This window comes from Salmo salar, chromosome 24, assembly GCF_965601325.2.
Source record: "Salmo salar chromosome 24, fSalSal1, whole genome shotgun sequence".
NCBI classification, from domain to species: Eukaryota; Metazoa; Chordata; class Actinopteri; order Salmoniformes; family Salmonidae; genus Salmo; species Salmo salar.
In genome coordinates, this window is record NC_138314.1 from 37,522,459 (window position 1) to 37,545,670 (window position 23,212).

At 45.8% G+C, this 23,212-nt stretch overlaps 1 protein-coding gene across 1 annotated transcript in view; it reads left to right on the plus strand.

Annotated features, from left to right (window-relative positions):
- Positions 1–23,212, plus strand: part of si:dkey-40c11.2 (uncharacterized) — a 61,701-nt gene that overhangs the window by 36,825 nt on the left and 1,664 nt on the right. The window contains exons 5-14 of the mRNA XM_014172445.3: positions 14,239–14,373; positions 14,654–14,731; positions 15,122–15,273; positions 15,456–15,510; positions 15,607–15,681; positions 17,787–17,895; positions 18,072–18,584; positions 18,697–18,978; positions 22,558–22,656; positions 22,919–23,043. Coding sequence (XP_014027920.1) covers positions 14,239–14,373; positions 14,654–14,731; positions 15,122–15,273; positions 15,456–15,510; positions 15,607–15,681; positions 17,787–17,895; positions 18,072–18,584; positions 18,697–18,978; positions 22,558–22,656; positions 22,919–23,043 — 1,623 coding nt within the window. The remainder of the gene's footprint in view (positions 1–14,238; positions 14,374–14,653; positions 14,732–15,121; positions 15,274–15,455; positions 15,511–15,606; positions 15,682–17,786; positions 17,896–18,071; positions 18,585–18,696; positions 18,979–22,557; positions 22,657–22,918; positions 23,044–23,212) is intronic.

A 23,212-nucleotide genomic window follows, 5' to 3' on the forward strand; every position in this document is an offset into this window, starting at 1 on the left:
ATTTGTTGGCTGCTTTTTACTGTGCGGTCCAACTCATCCCAAACCATCTCAATTGGGTTGAGGTCGGGTGATTGTGGAGGCCAGGTCATCTGATGCAGCACTTCATCACTCTCCTTCTTGGTCAAATAGGCCTTACACAGCCTGGAGGTGTGTTTTGTGTCTGTCCTGTTGAAAAACAAATGATAGTACCACTAAACTCAAACCAGATGGGATGGCGAATCGCTGCAGAATGCAGTGGTAGCCATGCTGGTTAAGTATGTTTTGAATTCTAAATAAATCACAGACAGTGTTACCAGCAAAGCACCCCCACACCATCTCACCACCTCCTCCATGCTTCACGGTAGGAACCACAAATGCGGAGATCATCCGTTCATCTACTCTGCGTCTCACAAAGACACGGCGGTTGGAACCACAAATCTCACATTTAGACTCATCAGACCAAAAGACAGATTTCCACCGGTCTAATGTCCATTGCTCCTGTTTCTTGGCCCTTTAGTAGTGGTTTCTTTGCAGAAATTCCACCATGAATGCCTGATTCACGCCATCTCCTCTGAACAGTTGATGTTGATATGTGTCTGTTACTTGAACACTCTGAAGCATTTATTTGGGTGCAATCTGAGGTGCAGTTAACTCTAATGAACTTATCCTCTGCAGCAGAGGTAACCCAGTTTTTTTTTGTTCCTGTGGCTGTCCTCATGAAAGCCAGTTTCATCATAGCGCTTGATGGTTTTTGCAACAGCACTTGAAGAAACTTTCAAAGTTCTTGAAATGTTCCGCATTGACTGACCTTCATGTCTTAAAGTAATGATGGACTGTCATTTCCATTTGCTTATTTGAGCTGTTCTTGGCATAATATGGACTTGGTATTTTACCAAATAGGGTTATCTTCTGTATACCACCCCGACCTTGTCACAACACTGATTGGCTCAAACGCATTAAGAAGGAAAGACATTCCACAAATTAACTTTTTACAAGGCACAGCTGTTAATTGAAATGCATTCCAGGTGACTACCTCATGAAGCTGGTTGAGAGAATGCCAAGAGTGTGCAAAGCAAAGGGTGGCTGCTTTGAAGAATTTCAAACATAAAATATATTTTGATTTGTTTAACACTTTTTTGGTTACTACATGATACCATGTGTTATTTTATATTTGTGATGTCTTCACTATTATTCTACAATGTAGAAAATAGTACAAATAAAGAAAAACCCTTGAATGAATAGGTGTGTCCAATGTCAGATGAAAGCATCTGGGTAATAGTCACATTGCAGTCCTGCTGTTCTTTATGTTTGATGAGCCCATTCTCTGAGACCTGGGCTTTCCACATCATTAGTCAACATTTTGTCTTCATCACCATGTGGGGTCTATAAAACCACATGACGCTTGTGTCATACAGCGTTACTGGAAGGTGGCTTGGATTAATAAATGATGAATGATTAATAAACGCTTACTCAATCAGGACATACAGACAGAGCCAGTTTGCTTTTATAGGTTTTGCCAGTCACCTCAAGACTCATTCTTACTGTAACCTTGTAAAATATGTGGCTTCCAGGAAGCTGTGTGAGGTGGTTCACTTCTCGGTCAAAGGACAAAACTCACATAATCTCCTGAATCATACTGTAAATTTGGTGAGTTGCTTCTTAGGAGAGACTTATTTCTGGTGTAGCGCCCTCGTGTGGTGGAAAGAGCACCAGTGCTACATCAACATGCATAGACACTGCGGCACTTCCAGCTGGCCTGATCCTGCTCTGTGGTGAGGATGAATTTAGTTCATTAAATATAGTGCATGTTGTTGTTCCCAGTCCATATGTTACAGAGTGCTATATTTGTTTAATAAGAAAATACATTTGTCTTCCAGTCTGACAGTTCTGTGAGAAGCTACAGCACCAACTGAAACAACAAACATGACAAGATCGAGAGACTAGGATGCATAGAAGTAATGGGAACTGGGTTATTGTTGTTGTTTTTTGTCCAAAACCTTTGGAATTATTAGTCAGGATTAGAACATTGGGATGTGCTCCGACCGAGTCACAATGGCCCATGGCAGTTCTATTCTCTCTTTCTCTCTTTCTCCCTCTGCAAGTCTCAGCTAGCAACTCAGTGAAAGAGGGTGAATCACCTGCAGCGTTTGAGTGAGTTTCATATTGTATCAACAAGTCTTTTGCACAATTGCTCATTGTTGCTCAATCTAAGTGGAAAAGACCAGTATACCGTCAGGTAGACAGGTGACAGTGGAAGCAGTTGGGGTGAAAACTAAGGGGGGAAGATTTAGGAGAAGAGGGGAATGAAGGGAACGAGACAGGACAAGTATAGAGGAGGAAAGTACAGGAGAGGGTAGGGGAAGGAGTAAGAATGGGAGGATAGGAGAAGTCTATGGGTGTATGACGAGAAGTCTATGAAAGACGACAGAGGACAGGACAGGGTGTGTGAGGAGAGGTCTATGAAAGACGACAGAGGACAGGACAGGGTGTGTGAGGAGAGGTCTATGAAAGAGGACAGAGGAGAGGACAGGGTGTGTGAGGAGAGGTGTATGAAAGAGGACAGAGGAGAGGACAGGGTGTGTGAGGAGAGGTGTATGAAAGAGGACAGAGGACAGGACAGGGTGTGTGAGGAGAGGTCTATGAAAGAGGACAGAGGAGAGGACAGGATGTGTGAGGGGGGGTCTATGAAAGAGGACCGAGGAGAGGACAGGGTGTGAGGAGAGGTCTATGAAAGAGGACAGAGGAGAGGACAGGGTGTGTGAGGGGCGGTCTATGAAAGAGGACCGAGGAGAGTACAGGGTGTGTGAGGAGAGGTCTATGAAAGAGGACCGAGGAGAGTACAGTGTGTGTGAGGAGAGGTCTATGAAAGAGGACCGAGGAGAGTACAGGGTGTGTGAGGAGAGGTCTATGAAAGACGACAGAGGAGAGGACAGGGTGTGTGAGGGGAAAGGGAAAAGAGGGGAAGAGAGAGGAGGAGGAGAGGTTGTGTATGTTAATGAGCAAGCTGGTGCCTTAGAGGAGACAGTATTAGGGAGAGGCCTTAGAGGAGACAGTATTAGGGAGAGGCCTTAGAGGAGACAGTATTAAGGAGAGGCCTTAGAGGAGACAGTATTAAGGAGAGGCCTTAGAGGAGACAGTATTAAGGAGAGGCCTTAGAGGAGACAGTATTAAGGAGAGGCCTTAGAGGAGACAGTATTAGGGAGAGGCCTTAGAGGAGACAGTATTAAGGAGAGGCCTTAGCGGAGACAGTATTAGGGAGAGGCCTTAGAGGAGACAGTATTAAGGAGAGGCCTTAGAGGAGACAGTATTAAGGAGAGGCCTTAGAGGAGACCGTTTTAGGGAGAGGCCTTAGCGGAGACAGTATTAGGGAGAGGCCTTAGAGGAGACAGTATTAAGGAGAGGCCTTAGAGGAGACAGTATTAAGGAGAGGCCTTAGAGGAGACAGTATTAGGGAGAGGCCTTAGCGGAGACAGTATTAAGGAGAGGCCTTAGAGGAGACAGTATTAGGGAGAGGCCTTAGAGGAGACCGTTTTAGGGAGAGGCCTTAGCGGAGACAGTATTAGGGAGAGGCCTTAGAGGAGACAGTATTAGGGAGAGGCCTTAGAGGAGACAGTATTAGGGAGAGGCCTTAGAGGAGACAGTATTAGGGAGAGGCCTTAGAGGAGACAGTATTAGGGAGAGGCCTTAGAGGAGACAGTATTAGGGAGAGGCCTTAGAGGAGACAGTATTAGGGAGAGGCCTTAGAGGAGACAGTATTAAGGAGAGGCCTTAGAGGAGACAGTATTAGGGAGAGGCCTTAGAGGAGACAGTATTAGGGAGAGGCCTTAGAGGAGACAGTATTAGGGAGAGGCCTTAGAGGAGACAGTATTAGGGAGAGGCCTTAGAGGAGACAGTATTAGGGAGAGGCCTTAGAGGAGACAGTATTAGGGAGAGGCCTTAGAGGAGACAGTATTAGGGAGAGGCCTTAGAGGAGACGGTATTAGGGAGAGGCCTTAGAGGAGACGGTATTAGGGAGAGGCCTTAGAGGAGACGGTATTAGGGAGAGGCCTTAGAGGAGACGGTATTAGGGAGAGGCCTTAGAGGAGACGGTATTAGGGAGAGGCCTTAGAGGAGACGGTATTAGGGAGAGGCCTTAGAGGAGACGGTATTAGGGAGAGGCCTTAGAGGAGACGGTATTAAGGAGAGGCCTTAGAGGAGACGGTATTTGGGAGAGGCCTTAGAGGAGACAGTATTAAGGAGAGGCCTTAGAGGAGACAGTATTAGGGAGAGGCCTTAGCGGAGACAGTATTAAGGAGAGGCCTTAGAGGAGACAGTATTAAGGAGAGGCCTTAGAGGAGACCGTTTTAGGGAGAGGCCTTAGAGGAGACAGTATTAAGGAGAGGCCTTAGAGGAGACAGTATTAGGGAGAGGCCTTAGCGGAGACAGTATTAAGGAGAGGCCTTAGAGGAGACCGTTTTAGGGAGAGGCCTTAGAGGAGACAGTATTAAGGAGAGGCCTTAGAGGAGACAGTATTAGGGAGAGGCCTTAGCGGAGACAGTATTAGGGAGAGGCCTTAGCGGAGACAGTATTAGGGAGAGGCCTTAGAGGAGACGGTATTAAGGAGAGGCCTTAGAGGAGACGGTATTAGGGAGAGGCCTTAGAGGAGACGGTATTAGGGAGAGGCCTTAGAGGAGACGGTATTAGGGAGAGGCCTTAGAGGAGACGGTATTAGGGAGAGGCCTTAGAGGAGACAGTATTAGGGAGAGGCCTTAGAGGAGACAGTATTAAGGAGAGGCCTTAGAGGAGACGGTATTAGGGAGAGGCCTTAGAGGAGACAGTATTAGGGAGAGGCCTTAGAGGAGACAGTATTAGGGAGAGGCCTTAGAGGAGACAGTATTAGGGAGAGGCCTTAGCGGAGACAGTATTAGGGAGAGGCCTTAGAGGAGACAGTATTAGGGAGAGGCCTTAGAGGAGACAGTATTAGGGAGAGGCCTTAGAGGAGACAGTATTAGGGAGAGGCCTTAGAGGAGACAGTATTAGGGAGAGGCCTTAGAGGAGACAGTATTAGGGAGAGGCCTTAGAGGAGACGGTATTAGGGAGAGGCCTTAGAGGAGACGGTATTAAGGAGAGGCCTTAGAGGAGACGGTATTAGGGAGAGGCCTTAGAGGAGACGGTATTAGGGAGAGGCCTTAGCGGAGACGGTATTAGGGAGAGGCCTTAGCGGAGACAGTATTAGGGAGAGGCCTTAGCGGAGACAGTATTAGGGAGAGGCCTTAGAGGAGACAGTATTAGGGAGAGGCCTTAGAGGAGACAGTATTAGGGAGAGGCCTTAGAGGAGACAGTATTAGGGAGAGGCCTTAGAGGAGACAGTATTAGGGAGAGGCCTTAGAGGAGACGGTATTAAGGAGAGGCCTTAGAGGAGACGGTATTAGGGAGAGGCCTTAGAGGAGACGGTATTAAGGAGAGGCCTTAGAGGAGACAGTATTAGGGAGAGGCCTTAGCGGAGACAGTATTAAGGAGAGGCCTTAGAGGAGACAGTATTAAGGAGAGGCCTTAGAGGAGACCGTTTTAGGGAGAGGCCTTAGAGGAGACAGTATTAAGGAGAGGCCTTAGAGGAGACAGTATTAGGGAGAGGCCTTAGCGGAGACAGTATTAGGGAGAGGCCTTAGCGGAGACAGTATTAGGGAGAGGCCTTAGCGGAGACAGTATTAGGGAGAGGCCTTAGAGGAGACGGTATTAAGGAGAGGCCTTAGAGGAGACGGTATTAGGGAGAGGCCTTAGAGGAGACGGTATTAGGGAGAGGCCTTAGAGGAGACGGTATTAGGGAGAGGCCTTAGAGGAGACGGTATTAGGGAGAGGCCTTAGAGGAGACAGTATTAAGGAGAGGCCTTAGAGGAGACGGTATTAGGGAGAGGCCTTAGAGGAGACAGTATTAGGGAGAGGCCTTAGAGGAGACAGTATTAGGGAGAGGCCTTAGCGGAGACAGTATTAGGGAGAGGCCTTAGAGGAGACCGTTTTAGGGAGAGGCCTTAGAGGAGACAGTATTAGGGAGAGGCCTTAGAGGAGACAGTATTAGGGAGAGGCCTTAGAGGAGACAGTATTAGGGAGAGGCCTTAGAGGAGACAGTATTAGGGAGAGGCCTTAGAGGAGACGGTATTAAGGAGAGGCCTTAGAGGAGACGGTATTAGGGAGAGGCCTTAGAGGAGACAGTATTAAGGAGAGGCCTTAGAGGAGACAGTATTAGGGAGAGGCCTTAGCGGAGACAGTATTAAGGAGAGGCCTTAGAGGAGACAGTATTAAGGAGAGGCCTTAGAGGAGACAGTATTAGGGAGAGGCCTTAGCGGAGACAGTATTAAGGAGAGGCCTTAGAGGAGACAGTATTAAGGAGAGGCCTTAGAGGAGACCGTTTTAGGGAGAGGCCTTAGAGGAGACAGTATTAAGGAGAGGCCTTAGAGGAGACAGTATTAGGGAGAGGCCTTAGCGGAGACAGTATTAAGGAGAGGCCTTAGAGGAGACCGTTTTAGGGAGAGGCCTTAGAGGAGACAGTATTAAGGAGAGGCCTTAGAGGAGACAGTATTAGGGAGAGGCCTTAGCGGAGACAGTATTAGGGAGAGGCCTTAGCGGAGACAGTATTAGGGAGAGGCCTTAGAGGAGACGGTATTAAGGAGAGGCCTTAGAGGAGACGGTATTAGGGAGAGGCCTTAGAGGAGACGGTATTAGGGAGAGGCCTTAGAGGAGACGGTATTAGGGAGAGGCCTTAGAGGAGACGGTATTAGGGAGAGGCCTTAGAGGAGACAGTATTAAGGAGAGGCCTTAGAGGAGACGGTATTAGGGAGAGGCCTTAGAGGAGACGGTATTAGGGAGAGGCCTTAGAGGAGACAGTATTAGGGAGAGGCCTTAGCGGAGACAGTATTAGGGAGAGGCCTTAGAGGAGACAGTATTAGGGAGAGGCCTTAGAGGAGACAGTATTAGGGAGAGGCCTTAGAGGAGACAGTATTAAGGAGAGGCCTTAGAGGAGACCGTTTTAGGGAGAGGCCTTAGAGGAGACCGTTTTAGGGAGAGGCCTTAGAGGAGACCGTTTTAGGGAGAGGCCTTAGAGGAGACCGTTTTAGGGAGAGGCCTTAGAGGAGACAGTATTAGGGAGAGGCCTTAGAGGAGACCGTTTTAGGGAGAGGCCTTAGCGGAGACAGTATTAGGGAGAGGCCTTAGAGGAGACAGTATTAGGGAGAGGCCTTAGAGGAGACAGTATTAGGGAGAGGCCTTAGAGGAGACAGTATTAAGGAGAGGCCTTAGAGGAGACCGTTTTAGGGAGAGGCCTTAGAGGAGACCGTTTTAGGGAGAGGCCTTAGAGGAGACCGTTTTAGGGAGAGGCCTTAGAGGAGACCGTTTTAGGGAGAGGCCTTAGAGGAGACAGTATTAGGGAGAGGCCTTAGAGGAGACCGTTTTAGGGAGAGGCCTTAGCGGAGACAGTATTAGGGAGAGGCCTTAGCGGAGACAGTATTAGGGAGAGGCCTTAGAGGAGACGGTATTAAGGAGAGGCCTTAGAGGAGACGGTATTAGGGAGAGGCCTTAGAGGAGACGGTATTAGGGAGAGGCCTTAGAGGAGACGGTATTAGGGAGAGGCCTTAGAGGAGACGGTATTAGGGAGAGGCCTTAGAGGAGACCGTTTTAGGGAGAGGCCTTAGAGGAGACCGTTTTAGGGAGAGGCCTTAGAGGAGACGGTATTAGGGAGAGGCCTTAGAGGAGACCGTTTTAGGGAGAGGCCTTAGAGGAGACAGTATTAAGGAGAGGCCTTAGCGGAGACAGTATTAGGGAGAGGCCTTAGAGGAGACAGTATTAAGGAGAGGCCTTAGAGGAGACCGTTTTAGGGAGAGGCCTTAGAGGAGACCGTTTTAGGGAGAGGCCTTAGAGGAGACAGTATTAGGGAGAGGCCTTAGAGGAGACAGTATTAAGGAGAGGCCTTAGAGGAGACGGTATTAGGGAGAGGCCTTAGAGGAGACGGTATTAGGGAGAGGCCTTAGAGGAGACAGTATTAGGGAGAGGCCTTAGAGGAGACAGTATTAGGGAGAGGCCTTAGAGGAGACCGTTTTAGGGAGAGGCCTTAGCGGAGACAGTATTAGGGAGAGGCCTTAGAGGAGACAGTATTAGGGAGAGGCCTTAGAGGAGACAGTATTAGGGAGAGGCCTTAGAGGAGACGGTATTAGGGAGAGGCCTTAGAGGAGACAGTATTAAGGAGAGGCCTTAGAGGAGACAGTATTAGGGAGAGGCCTTAGAGGAGACCGTTTTAGGGAGAGGCCTTAGAGGAGACGGTATTAGGGAGAGGCCTTAGAGGAGACCGTTTTAGGGAGAGGCCTTAGAGGAGACAGTATTAGGGAGAGGCCTTAGAGGAGACGGTATTAAGGAGAGGCCTTAGAGGAGACAGTATTAGGGAGAGGCCTTAGAGGAGACCGTTTTAGGGAGAGGCCTTAGAGGAGACGGTATTAGGGAGAGGCCTTAGAGGAGACGGTATTAGGGAGAGGCCTTAGAGGAGACCGTTTTAGGGAGAGGCCTTAGAGGAGACAGTATTAGGGAGAGGCCTTAGAGGAGACCGTTTTAGGGAGAGGCCTATCATCTGAAACATAATGACACACAGAGAGACCGTTAGGAGAGGCAGAGGAGATCATTTACACCCTCTTCACCACAACGCCCTCCTTCCTCCCTCAGGGGAACCTCACACTGCTTGGGAGAAGAGAGGGAGGGACGGAGGGAGAAATGAGGAAGGGCGGGAAGGAAGGAGGGAGGGAGTGCAACTGTGTGAGTGGGCCTATTAAGATATTTGCGCGTGATTAACAGATTTCAGTTCATTACAATAGCTCCCAACTTGGGCCAATCATTTTAATTTTGTAAATGCCGCATCATTCACCCAAGTTTTGTCAAAATCGGGCCAGTGCTGTCTGAGAATTTGCATGTGACTAACGAACGGACAGAGTCAGATCCAGAGTGTGTGGGGGACAATAAATTTAGTGACACAAGGAATAAATACACAGTGAATAACGAATAAAGATTATGAGTAAAGATAACATGGCTATATACAGGAAGCACAGGTACCGAGTCGATGTGCAGGGCTACGGGGAAGTTGAGGTATGTACAGTGGCAAGAAAAAGTATGTGAACCCTTTGGAATTACCTGGATTTCTGCATAAATTGGTCATAAAATTTGGTCTGATCTTCATCTAAGTCACAACAATAGACAAACATGGTCTGTTTAAACTAATAACACACAAACAATTATGTTTCATGTCTTTATTGAACACAGCGTGTAAACATTCACAGTGCAGGGTGGGAAAAGTATGTGAACCCTTGGATTTAATAACTGGTTGACCCTTCTTTGGAGGTAATAACCTCAACCAAACGTTTTCTGTAGTTGTGGGTCCGACCTTCACAACGGAATTTTGGACCATTCCTCTTTACAAAAGTGTTTCAGTTCAGCAATATTCTTGGGATGTCTGGTGTGAACTGCTCTCTTGAGGTCATACCACAGCATCTCAAATCGGGTTGAGGTCAGGACTCTGACTGGGCCACTCCAGAAGGCGTATTTTGTTCTGTTGAAGCCATTCTGTTGTTGATTTACTTCTGTGTTTTGGGTCGTTGTCCTGTTGCATCACCCAATTTCTGTTGAGCTTCAATTGGCAGACAGATAGCCTTACATTCTCCTGCAAAATGTCTTGATAAACTTGGGAAATAGTTTTTCCGCCAATGATAGCAAGCTGTCCAGGTCCTGAGGCAGCAAAGCAGCTCCAAACCATGATGCTCCCTTCACCATACTTTACAGTTGGTATGAGGTTTTGATGTTGGTGTGCTGGGCCTTTTTTTCTCCACACATAGTGTTGTGTGTTCCTTCCAAACAACTCAACTTTAGTTTAATCTGTCCACAGAATATTTTGCCAGTAGCGCTGTGGAACATCCAGGTGCACTTTTGCAAACTTCAGACGTGCAGCAATGGGGTTTTTTGGACAGCAGTGGCTTCTTCCGTGGTGTCCTCCCATGAACACCATTCTTGTTTAGTGTTTAACGTATCGTAGACTCGTCAACAGAGATGTTAGCGTGTTCCAGAGATTTCTGTAAGTCTTTAGCTGACACTCTAGGATTCTTCTTAACCTCATTGAGCATTCTGCGCTGTGCTTTTGCAGTCATCTTTCCCTTACGGCCACTCTTAGGGAGAGTAGCAACAGTGCTGGACTTTCTCCATTTATAGACAATTTGTCTTACCGTGGACTGATGAACATCAAGGCTTTTAGAGATACCTTTTGTAACCCTTTCCAGCTTTATGCAAGTCAACAATTCTTAATCTTAGGTCTTCTGAGATCTCTTTTGTTTGAGGCATGGTTCACATCAGGCAATGCTTCTTATGAATAGCAAACAAAAATGTTGTGAGTGTTTTTTATAGGGCAAGGCAGCACTAACCAACATCTCCAATCTCGTCTCATTGATTGGACTCCAGGTTAGCCTAGGGGTTCAAGTCATTAGCCTAGGGGTTCACATAGTTATTCCAACCGAACTGTGAATGTTTAAATTATGTATTCAATATAGACAAATACAATAATTTGTGTGTTATTAGTTTAAGCACACTGTGTTTGTCTATTGTTGTAACATTGATCAGATAAAATTTGATGACCAATTTATGCAGAAATCCAGGTAATTCCAAAGGGTTCATATACTTTTTCTTGCCACTGTACATATAGGTAGGGGTAAAGTGGGTAAGCAACAGGATAGATTATTGACATTAGCGGCAGTGTGTGTGGCGTCAGTATGCGTGTGTGTGTGTGGGTGGGTGGGTAGAGTCCAGTATGTGTGCATAGATTCAGTGCAATAGAGTTCAGACTGTGACAGTGAAATGCTTACTTACGGGCCCTTCCCAACAATGCAGAGAGAAAGAAAATAGAAAAGTAAAACACGTAAAAATAATAGATGCACAATGAGTATTGATAACTTGGCTATAAACAAGGGGTACCAGTACCTAGTCGATGTGAAGGGGTACGAGGTAGTTGAGGTAGATATGTACATACTGTATAACTATGAATAAAGTGACAGATAGATAGTAAACAGTAGCAGAGAGAACAGTCTATAACTTAGATGGCTGGAGTCTTTGACAATTTTTAGGGCCTTCGTCTGACCCCGCTTGGTATAGAGGTCCTGGATGGCAGGGAGCTCCCCCCCAGTGATGTACTGGGCCGTCCGCACTACCCTCTAGCGCCTTGCGGTCGGATGCCAAGCAGTTGCCATAGCAAGTGGTGATGCAGCCAGTCAAGATGCTCTCAATGGTGCAGCTGTATAACTTTTTGAGGATGTGAGGACCCATGCCAAATCTTTTCAGTCTCCTGAGGGGTAAGAGGTGTTGTCGTGCCATCTTCACGACTGTGTTGGTGTGTTTGATGTGGACACTGAGGAACTTGAAGCTCTCGACCCGCTCCACTACAGCCCTGTCGATGTGAATGTGGCGTGCTCGGCCCTCCGTTTCCTGTAGTCCACAATCAGCTCCTTTGTCTTGCAGACGTTGAGGGAGAGGTTGTTGTCCTGGCACCACACGGCCAGGTCTCTGAGCTCCTCCCTATAGGCTATCTCATTATCGTCTGTGATCAGGCCTACCACCCTGTGTCGTCGGCAAACTTAATGATGATGTCGGAGTCTTGTGCGGCCACACAGTCGTGGGTGAACAGGGAGTACAGGAGGGACCAAAGCACACACCCCTGAGGGGCCCCAGTGTTGAGGGTCACCGTGGCAGATGTGTTGTTGCCTACCCTCTCAACCTGGGGACATATTGTCAGGAAGTCCAGGATCCAGTTGCAGAGGGAGGTGTTCAGTTGCAGGGTCCTTAGCTTAATGCGCTATGAGGGCACTATGGTGTTAAACGCTGAGCTGTAACAGCATTCTCATGTAGGTGTTCCTTTTGTCCGTGGGAAAGGGCAGTGTAGAGTGCAATAGAGATTGCATCATCTGTGGATCTGTTGGGGCGGTATGCGAGTTGGCGTGGGTCCAGGGTTTCTGGGATGATGGTTTTGAAGTGAGCCATGACCAGCCTTTCAAAGCATTTCATGGCTACAGATGTGAGTGCTACGGGGCGATAATCATTTAGGTTACCTTGGCGTTCTTGGGCACGGGGACTATGGTGGTCTGCTTGAAAGAAGTTGGTATTACAGACTGGGTCAGAAAGAGGTTGAAAATGTCAGTGAAGACACTTGCCAGCTGGTCAGCATTTTAACCTGTTTAAAGGTCTTACTCACATCGGCTACGGAGAGTATGATCACAGAGTCGTCCGGAACAGCTGGTGCCTCGAGCATGGTTCAGTGTTGCTTGCCTCAAAGAGAGCATAGAAGGCATTTAGCATGTCTAGTAGGCTTGGGCAACTCGCGGCTGCGTTTCCTTTTCTATTCCGTGATAGTTTGCAAGCCCTGCCACATGCAACAAGCAACAGAATTTGATCTTAGTCCTGTATTGAAGCTTTGCCTGTTTGATGGTTCGTCGGAGGGCGTAGTGTGATTTCTTATAAGCATCCGGGTTAGTGTCCCACTCCTTGAAAGCGGTAGCTCTAGCCTTTAGCTCAGTGTGGGAGTTGCCTGTAATCCATGGCTTCTGGTTGGGATATGTACGTACGGTCACTGTGGGGACGACGTCGTCGATGCACTTATTAATGAAGCCGGTGACTGATGTGGTAAACCCCTCAATGCCATCAAATGAGTCCCGGAACATATTCCAGACTGTGCTAGTGAAACAATCCTGTAGTTTAGCATCCGCTTCAGCAGACCACTTCTGTATTGCGCGTGTCACTGGTACTTTTGAGGTTTTGCTTGTATTAAAATGCATTAATCACCGGCCACTAGGAGCGCCGTCTCTGAATGAACATCTTCTTGTTTGTTTATGACCCTATACAGCTCGTTGAGTGTAGTCTTAGTGCCAGCATCGGTTTGTGGTGGTAAATAAACAGCTACGAAAAATATGGATGAAAACTCTCTTGGTATATAGTATGGTTTACAGCTTATCATGAGGTATTCTAACTCAGGCGAGCAGAACCTTGAAACTTCCTTAATATTAGAGATCGCGCACCAGCTGTTGTTAACAAAGAGACACACACCACCTCCTTGAGGTTACCGTTCTGTCCTGCCGATTCATATAAAAACCAGCTAGAATATTATCCATGTCCTTCTTCAGCCAAGTTTTCTGAAAAACATAGGATCTTAGTTCTTCAGGTCCCGTTCATAGGATAGTCTCGATCGAAGCTCATCCAGTTTGTTCCCCAGTGGTTGTACATTCACCAATAGAAAAGAGGGTAGAGGCGGATGATTTACTCGCCTCCGTTGTTTCATCAGGGGGCACCCGCACGTCAACCTCTATATCGCCATCTCTTTCTGGTCCGGGTTGGTCATTCGTCATTGTTGAATCTCTGCATGCTATCTGCTCTTTCCACTTTCCCCTCACCTAATATGCAACAACTGTTTTACTTTCCTTGTGTTTTCTGTGAATTCTCCCTTCCTCCCCCCTACACACACACACTCTCCCGTTTCTACACCTCTCTCTTCCCTCTCCCCTCTCCATCTCTTCCGAACTGATACGTTTTGTCCTGTCTTCTCTAGTGTAAGCCAGAGACTAGTTTTGTTCTCTGTCTGTCCTCATCGCTAAAGCTGTTACACAACTAAGTCCACAGCCAAGAGGAAACCACTGGAGGGAAAAGCTTTCAAAGAACTACGTGTGTGTGTGTGTGTGTGTGTGTGTGTGTGTGTGTGTGTGTGTGTGTGTGTGTGTGTGTGTGTGTGTGTGTGTGTGTGTGTGTACACATATGTTTTCAGGGGGTAAATGAAAAAGGTGGAAAAATATCCCTTTCTCTCATTTGGAATGCCGGAGCAGAATTGTATCTGAGCGATGAGGTTTCACACATTTTGATACTGTAGCAATAAAAATTACACTCTTTCTTCCAGAAAGTTCAGGAAAGGTTCAAGTGACATCATGCAAAGTGTCTGTGGCACAGTTGTAGTGTGCAGCCAATTTACAGCTGAAGGTTGTCCTCGCTTGGAATGTCAAACAATGTTCAGGACTGCAACTTGATTCCCTTCAATAATCTTTCATGCCCACATGTTTCAGAACAAGCTTGTTCATCAGAGCACTGTCTGGGGCAGAGAGGAACATGCAGCAACCAACCTGTCACTAGTGCATTATAGACTTCACATCAGATGCCTGTGTAGCAGCTCCCCATTGTAGTCTCTCTCTCTCTCTCTCTCGCTCTCTCTCTCTCTCTCTCTCTCTCTCTCAGGAGGCCTATGTGTTTATCAGTGCTGAGAGTAAGGAGGATGTGACAGAGGAGAAGATAGGTGCTGAGCTCAATAAAGTCCGCTCCCCGACAGAGCACGTCAGAAGAAGCAGTCGGTCCAAGGACAAGGAGACAGTGGTGAGTGGTCCCCTTGCAATACCATCTCTATCCACAAGAGGGGGCGCTAACACCTGGGCACATCCTGGAACTGTGCTTTTATATTGAGGGTGCCACACATTCAGATTCTCTCCGTTTTAATCTCTTGTCATAAATTGTACTTTCTGTGTACTTACTGTATGTTTTTTCATTTTTTTCAATCACGAGTTAAAAACAATCAAGGCTCCTTGTCAATAGTTCATACAGTGTTGTTCTCCATTAACACTCTCTTTCCTCTGCGTCTGTATCTCTCTGTTGACAGGGCACTAACTACAGGAAGACTAATGCTGCCATGGAGATGAGACGCGCCAACAGAGACTCCTTCTGGGCACGTGCAGAGGTAGTTTACACAGGCACACAGTCACAGTTACCCTCGGTAGCCTAGTGGTTAGAGAGTTGGGCCAGTAACCGAAAAGTTGCTAGTTTGAATCCCCGAGCTGACAAGGTAAAAATATGTTGTTCTGCCCCTGAACAAGGCAGTTAACCCACTGTTCCTAGGCCGTCATTGAAAATAAGAGTTTGTTCTTAACTGACTTGCCTAGTTAAATAAAGGTAAAAAAACAACAACAAAAAACAGTTACCCTCATAGCTAAGACAGGTTTTCTAGTAATCCATCAATGTAACAGACTTAGTATTTACCTTCAATGTTCACATCACTTCACATCTTTAACGTTCACATTATAAACTGTTATTAAGTCTTCATCTATTGTGTTCCATCTCTCTCTCTCAGCGTGAGGAGGAACGGAGGAAGGAAGAGGAGAGGAAGCGTGCGGTGGAGGACAGACGACGTTGGGAGAAAGAGAGAGTTTTGAAGGAACAGAAAGAGGCTGACGAGAGGGAGAGGAAGATGAACGAGAAACTACAGATGATCGAAGAGCAGAGGTCAGGACTAGGACACACACACACACACACACACACACACACACACACACACACACTCAAGACTCAAACGATCTCTGACTCAAGGGTATCCTCTTGTGGCCATGTCAGGTATTGAATGTGTCGTCATAATTGGAAAGGCTACCTAAGGCCTATAAGGTCTCTGACATCTCTGTATCTCTCAGGAGAATGCAGGTCCAGCTGGAGGCAGAAGTGAGGAAACAGGAGAAATCTAGATGGGTGAGAGAAAGAACCAATTAGTGAGGAAGTTATTGGGCTACTGAAGTGTGTCTGAACTTGTGTGTCTGAACTCTGACCTCTGTTGGGGTGTGGCAGGAGCTGCAGGAGAGAGAGCATGAGGAGGACATGAGATCTCGCTTCAGACGCAGCGAGTCCATTGAGAAAGCAGCAGTGAGTCTCTCTTACTGACCTCTCTTCTCCATATAAACTCCCGTCCTACTCTTCCCTAAACATACTAGTTCCTTACCTGTTGTACCTCTCGCATACTGTGTGTATCCCAATTAGAGGTCGACCGATTATGATTTTTCAACGCCAATACCGATAGCAATTAATGGAGGACCAAAAAAAGACGATACCGATTAATCGGACGATTTTTATATGTATATTTATAATAATGACAATTACAACAATACTGAATGAACAATGAACACTTTCATTTTAACTTAATATAATACATAAATAAAATCAATTTAGTCTCAAATAAATAATGAAACATGTTCAATTTGGTTTAAATAATGCAAAACACAGTATTGGAGAAGAAAGTAAAAGTGCAATATGTGCCATGTAAGAAAGCTAACGTTTAAGTTCCTTGCTCAGAACATGAGAACATATGAAAGCTGGTGGTTCCTTTTAACATGAGTCTTCAATATTCCCAGGTAACAAGTTTTAGGTTGTAGTTATTATAGGACTATTTCTCTCTATATCATTTATATTTCATATACCTTTGACTATTGGATGTTCTAATAGGTACTTTAGTATTGCCAGCCTAATTTCAGGAGTTGATAGGCTTGAAGTCATAAAAAGCGCAATGCTTGAAGCACAGCGAAGAGCTGCTGGCAAATGCAGGAAAGTGCTGTTTGAATGAATGCTTACGAGCCTGCTGCTGCTGCCTACCACCGCTCAGTCAGACTGCTTTATCAAATCATAAACTCAATTATAATATAATAACACACAGAAATACGAGCCTTAGGTCATTAATATGGTCAAATCCGGAAACTATCATTTCGAAAACAAAACTTTGTTCTTTCAGTGAAATACGAAACCATTTTGTATTTTATCTAACGGGTGGCATCCATAAGTCAAATATTGCTGTTACATTGCACAATGTTATATCATAATTATGTAAAATTCTGGCAAATTAGTTCGCAACTGGCCAGGCGGCCCAAACTGTTGCATATACCCTGACTCTGCGTGCAATGAACGCAAGAGAAGTGACACAATTTGCCTAGTTAATATTGCCTGCTAACATGAATTTCTTTGACCTAAATATGCAGGTTTAAAAATATATACTTCTGTGTATTGATTTTAAGAAAGGCATTGATGTTTATGGTTAGGTACAGTCGTGCAACGATTGTGCTTTTTTCGCAAATGCGCTTTTGTTAAATCATCCCCCGTTTGGCGAAGTCGGCTGTCTTTGTTAGGAAGAAATAGTCTTCACACAGTTCGCAACGAGCCAGGCGGCCCAAACTGCTGCATATACCCTGACTCTGCTTGCACTGAACGCAAGAGAAGTGACACAATAGTTAAAAGAAATTCATGTTAGCAGGCAATATTAACTAAATATGCAGGTTTAAAAATATATACTTGTGTATTGATTTTAAGAACGGGGTTAATGTTTATGGTTAGGTACACATTGGTGCAACGACAGGGCTTTTTTCGCGAATGCGCTTGTTAAATCACCCGTTTGGCGAAGTAGGCTGTGATTCAATGATACATTAACAGGCACCGCATCGATTATATGCAACGCAGGACAAGCTAGATAAACTAGTAATATCATCAACCATGTGTAGTTAACTAGTGATTATGTTAAGATTGTTTTTTTATAAGATACATTTAATGATAGCTAGCACCTTACCTTGGCTCCTTGCTGCACTCGCATAACAGGTAGTCAGCCTGCCACGCAGTCTCCTCGTGGAGTGCAATGTAATCGGCCATAATCGGTGTCCAAAAAGGCTGATTACCGATTGTTATGAAAACTTGAAATCGGCCCTAATTAATCGTCCATTCCGATTTAATTGGTCGATCTCTAATCCCAATGCTCTGAAATGGCTTCCTCTCATAGTCTGCTGTCCTTCATCTGCACAGATCTGAAAACACAGGATAGGTCAAAGGAATATGGCCTTTTATAGGAACCTGTCTGCTTCTGTCAAGCCAGCGCAGATGAAGGAAAGGAATGGAGAGGAAGGAGTAGAGGAGGCAGCTCTAGACTATTGAGACCTGTAGTTTCCTTTACATCGTTCAGTAAAGCATGGTGTGATTCCTCCTCCTACCTGTAGGAGGCAGCAATGCTGGTATCACAGCGCTCCATGAACCCCAGAGAGTTCTTCAGACAGCTGTCATCAGTATCATCCCATAGCCCATCCAGCCCTGGCTCCCCCCGCACAGGTAAGTCCAGTGTGTGTGTTTATAAGTGTTGACAAACCAGAAGTGGCTCTACGCAATGTGTGATTATGAAGCCAGTAACAGTCAATCATGCATGACCCTTAACAACCATTATCTGCCTGGTTGCAGTGTATTTCTTCATGTTGGTCTATCTTCCCTCCCTCTCTCTCTCCACACAGGCAAACCTCCATTAAGGCGGTACCAGCGCAGCCTGACTGACACAGCATTCAACTTTGGGAAATCGGACAGCCCCACCATCACTTCCCCCCGCAGTCCCACATTGGTCTCACCCTTCTCCCGCTTCCCAACCTCCCCCTTCCACCGCACCATGTCCCCGCCCAGCCCCATCTTCCGCCCAATCACCTCTCCCCATAGCCCTCGCGCGCCCCTGGTGTCCCCTCCGAAATCGGCCCTCCACTCTTCCCCACCTGTCTCAGCCCAGGCTACTCTCCCATCACCCAGCCCCCAGTCTCAGCTCCAAACCCAGCCCTCTGCCCTCCTAGCCTCTCCAGGCCTCCTCACCAACATGTCCCCCACCTCCCCTCTAGAGAACCAGCTCCAGGCCCAGTTCCTGCCCCACTCTCCCCAGTCCCAGCCTGAGTGCTTCCCCTGTCCCCTAGTTTCCCTGAAGCCTGTCTCAGCACCACAGCCTCCTACTGCCCCTGTGCCAGAGAGTCCACTGCAGCCAACAGGTAGTTCCCCATCATACACACAGCCTACTGTAGAATGACCATTGATGTCTGTCATACCATTATAGTGGGTTCTCAGTTTACCATTGGTAATTGGTAATTATCTCTCTTCCAGAGCAGTACACAGCTGTACAAGTTGTACTGGTGGAGGAAGAGGAAGATGAAGACCAGGCAGAGCCAGAGCCCAGCATTGAGAATACAGAGCCAAATCCAAATATGGAGGAGGGATGGGAGGGCTCAGCACAGGATTCAGACCCTACATCAGTGCAGGAGCCTATGGCAGAGGAAGGAGAGGAGGCAAAGGAAGCTGGACAAGAGAAGGGCCAATCCGATTACAGCCAGGTCTCTGCTGAGCCATTCCTGGTCGAGCTTTCAGAAGAGGAGCCAGCAGTAATAGGTATACTTTGTACACTACCGGTCAAAAGTTTTGGAACACCTACTCATTCAAGGTTTTTCTTTATTTTACTATTTTCTATATTGTAGAATAATAGTAAAGACATCAAAACTAGAAAACAACACATATGGAATCATGTAGAAACCAAAAAAGTGTTAAACAAATCACAATATATTTGATATTCTTCAAATAGCTACCCTTTGTCTTGATGATAGCTTTGCACACTCTTGGCATTCTCTCAACCAGCTTCACCTGGAATGGTTTTCCTTTTTATTTATTTTTAAAATCTTTTTTACCCCTTTTTCGTGGTATCCATTTGGTAGTTACAGTCTTGTCTCATCGCTGCAACTCCCGTACAGACTCGGGAGAGGTGAAGATCGAGAGCCGTGCGTCCTCTGAAACACAACCCAACCAAGTCGCACTGCTTCTTGACACAATACCCGCTTAACCCGAAAGCCAGCCACACCAATGTGTCGGAGGAAACACTGTGCACCTGCCTACCGTGTCAGCGGGTACTGCGCCCGGACCGCCACAGGAGTCGCTAGTGTGCGATGGCCAAGGACATCCCTGCCGGCCAAACCCTCCCTTAACTTCTATGGGCTACTCAACAGCCAGTGTAATCCCGTAGCGCGATATTCAAATACCTCAAAAATGCAAAAACTTCAATTTTTCAAACATATGACTATTTTACACCATTTTAAAGACAAGACTCTCGTTAATCTAACCACACTGTCCGATTTCAAAAAGCCTTTACAACGAAAGCAAAACATTAGATTATGTCAGCAGAGTACCCAGCCAGAAATAATCAGACACCCATTTTTCAAGCTAGCATATAATGTCACATAAACCCAAACAACAGCTAAATGCAGCACTAACCTTTGATGATCTTCATCAGATGACAACCCTAGGACATTATGTTATACAATACATGCATGTTTTGTTCAATCAAGTTCATATTTATATCAAAAACCAGCTTTTTACATTAGCATGTGACTAGCATGTGACTAGCATTCCCACCGAACACTGCCGGTGAATTTACTAAATTACTCACGATAAACGTTCACAAAAAACATAACAATTATTTTAAGAATTATAGATACAGAACTCCTCTATGCACTCGATATGTCCGATTTTAAAATAGCTTTTCGGTGAAAGCACATTTTGCAATATTCTCAGTAGATAGCCCGGCATCACAGGGCTAGCTATTTAGACACCCAGCAAGTTTAGCACTCACCAAAGTCAGATTTACTATAAGAAAAATGTTATTACCTTTGCTGTTCTTCGTCAGAATGCACTCCCAGGACTTCTACTTCAATAACAAATGTTGGTTTGGTCCCAAATAATCCATAGTTATATCCAAATAGCGGCGTTTTGTTAGTGCGTTCAAGACACTATCCGAAAGGGTAAATAAGGGTGACGAGCATGGCGCATTTCGTGACAAAAAAATTCTAAATATTCCATTACCGTACTTCGAAGCATGTCAACCGCTGTTTAAAATCAATTTTTATGCCATTTTTCTCGTAAAAAAGCGATAATATTCCGACCGGGAAAGCCTGTATACGTACAAAGAGAGAGAAAATAAATACATCTCGTGCCCTCGTGCACGAGCGTGAGTCTCAGAGTACTCTGACCAGCCACTAATCAAACGCGATAATGTGTTTCAGCCAGAGGCTGCCTCGATATCATTCAGCTTTTTCCCGGGCTCTGAGAGCCTATGGGAGCCGTAGGAAGTGTCACATTACGGCAAAGATCCTCAGTCTTCAATAAAAAGAGCCAAGATGAACAACAACTTGTCAGAGAGGGCGCTTCCTGTTTGGAATCTTCTCAGGTTTTTGCCTGCCATATGAGTTCTGTTATACTCAGACACCATTCAAACAGTTTTAGAAACTTTAGGGTGTTTTCTATCCAAAGCCAATAATTATATGCATATTCTAGTTACTGGGCAGGAGTAGTAACCAGATTAAATCGGGTACGTTTTTTATCCGGCCGAGTCAATACTGCCCCCTAGCCCTAACAGGTTAACCCGGACGACGCTGGGCCAAATGTGCGCCATCTCATGAGTCTCCGGCCGGCTGCGACAGAGCCTGGACTCAAAGCCAGAATCTCTAGTGGCACTGCGCCACTCGGGAGGCCCTTGGAATGCTTTTCCAACAGTCTTGAAGGAGTTCCCACATGCACTTGTTGGCTACTTTTCCTTTACTCTGCGGTCCGATTCATCCTAAACCATTTCAATTGGGTTGAGGTCGGGTGATTGTGGAGGCCAGGTCATCTGATGCAGCACTCCATCACTCTCCTTCTTGGTCAAATAGCCCTTACACAGCCTGGAGGTGTGTTGGGTCATTGTCCTGTTGAAAAACAAAATGATAGTCCCACTAAGCCCAAACCAGATGGGATGGCGTATTGCTGCAGAATGCTGTGGTAGCCATGCTGGTTAAGTGTGCCTTGAATTCTAACAAAATCACAGACAGTGTCACCAGCAAAGCACCCCACACCATCACACCTCCTCCTCCAGGCTTTACGGTGGGAAATAAACATGGGAGATCATCCGTTCACCCACACCTCGTCTCACAAAGACACGGCGGTTGGAACCAAAAATCTCCAATTTGAACTCCAGACCAAAGGACAAATTTCTACCGGTCTAATGTCCATTACTCGTGTTTCTTGGCCCAAGCAAGTCTATTCTTATTATTGGTGTCCTTTAGTAGTGGTTCCTTTGGAGAAATTCGACCATGAAGGCCTGATTCACAGTCTCCTCTGAACAGTTGATGTTGAGATGTGTCTGTTACTTGAACTCTGTGAAGCATTTATTTGGGCTGCAATTTCTGAGGCTGGTAACTCTAATAAACGTATCCTCTGCAGTAGAGGTAACTCTGGGTCTTCCATTCCTGTGACGGTCAGTTTCATCATAGCGCTTGATGGTTTTTGCGACTGCAAAAAGTTATTTAAATGTTCCGTATTGACTGACCTTCATGTCTTAAAGTAATGATGGACTGTCGTTTCTCTTTGCTTATTTGAGCTGTTCTTGCCAAAATATGGACTTGGTATTTTACCAAATAGGGCTATCTTCTGTATACCCCACAACTGATTGGCTCAAACGCATTAAGAAGGAAAGAAATTCCACAAATTAACTTTTTACAAGGCATTTGAAATGCATTCCAGATGACTACCTCATGAAGCTAGTTGAGAGAATGCCAAGAGTGTGCAAAGCTGTCATCAAGGCAAAGAGTTGATACTTTGAAGAATATCAAATATATTGTGATTTGTTTAACACTTTTTTGGTTTCTACATGATTCCATATGTGTTATTTCATAGTTTTGTTGTCTTCACTATTATTCTACAATGTAGAAAATAGTAAAAATAAAGAAAAAACCTGAATGAGTAGGTGTTCTAAAACGTTTGACCAGTAGTGTATATTGTTTTGCGTCTTGTATAGGCCTGTCCTATTATAAAACATTTAATTAAAATAAACAGGCTAAATACAACAATTGAAAGAGAAGAAGAGTTTTATGTAATGAGAAGGTTGTGGAAAAAGTGTGTGACACATCACTGACACAATCTAACCACTGACATGTTATGTTTCAGATGCAGAGGTTATTCTTCAGCTAATCACACAAAAGGTTGTGGTCCCGTCCACCAATGGGGTGACAGAGGAGGAGGAGTTGGTGGAACACAATGGTACAGGTATGTTACCACACTCATCCAGTGAGAGGTATCTACGATAGCCTACATTACCCAATTTGCTCTGAAACTGAATGAACCCTTCATGTTAACGAGATAACATAGAATAGACATACCAGAAGCCTACATTGCAATTCCCTATCCTTTTCCAGGAATCCTCTTCCTCGTGGGCTTTTAAATCCATGAAGGCGATTGAAAAGTATACACTAGCTTAGCGTAGGGTAGGGAACCAGAATCCAACCACTGTCATGTTCCTCTTTTCCAGAACGATCCATGAGTCCACCTGAAAGGGACCAAGGTACTCCAGAGTTGGCTGTTTGTTTTGACGAAGAGGAGGAGGACTTTGTTGAAGAGAATGAGGTCCAGGAGATTTCAGAGAATGGACAAGAGGTATGGAATGTTACACAAAGTCAAGAGGTATGGAAACACACAAAGTACCCTGCCACCTGCCATCCTATTCACTACTGGGCTTCAAACCCGGTCCTGGAGACCCACATGGTGTGCAGACCTTTGTTCCAGCCCAGTATTAATAAAAAGACTTGATGATTAGTTGATAAGT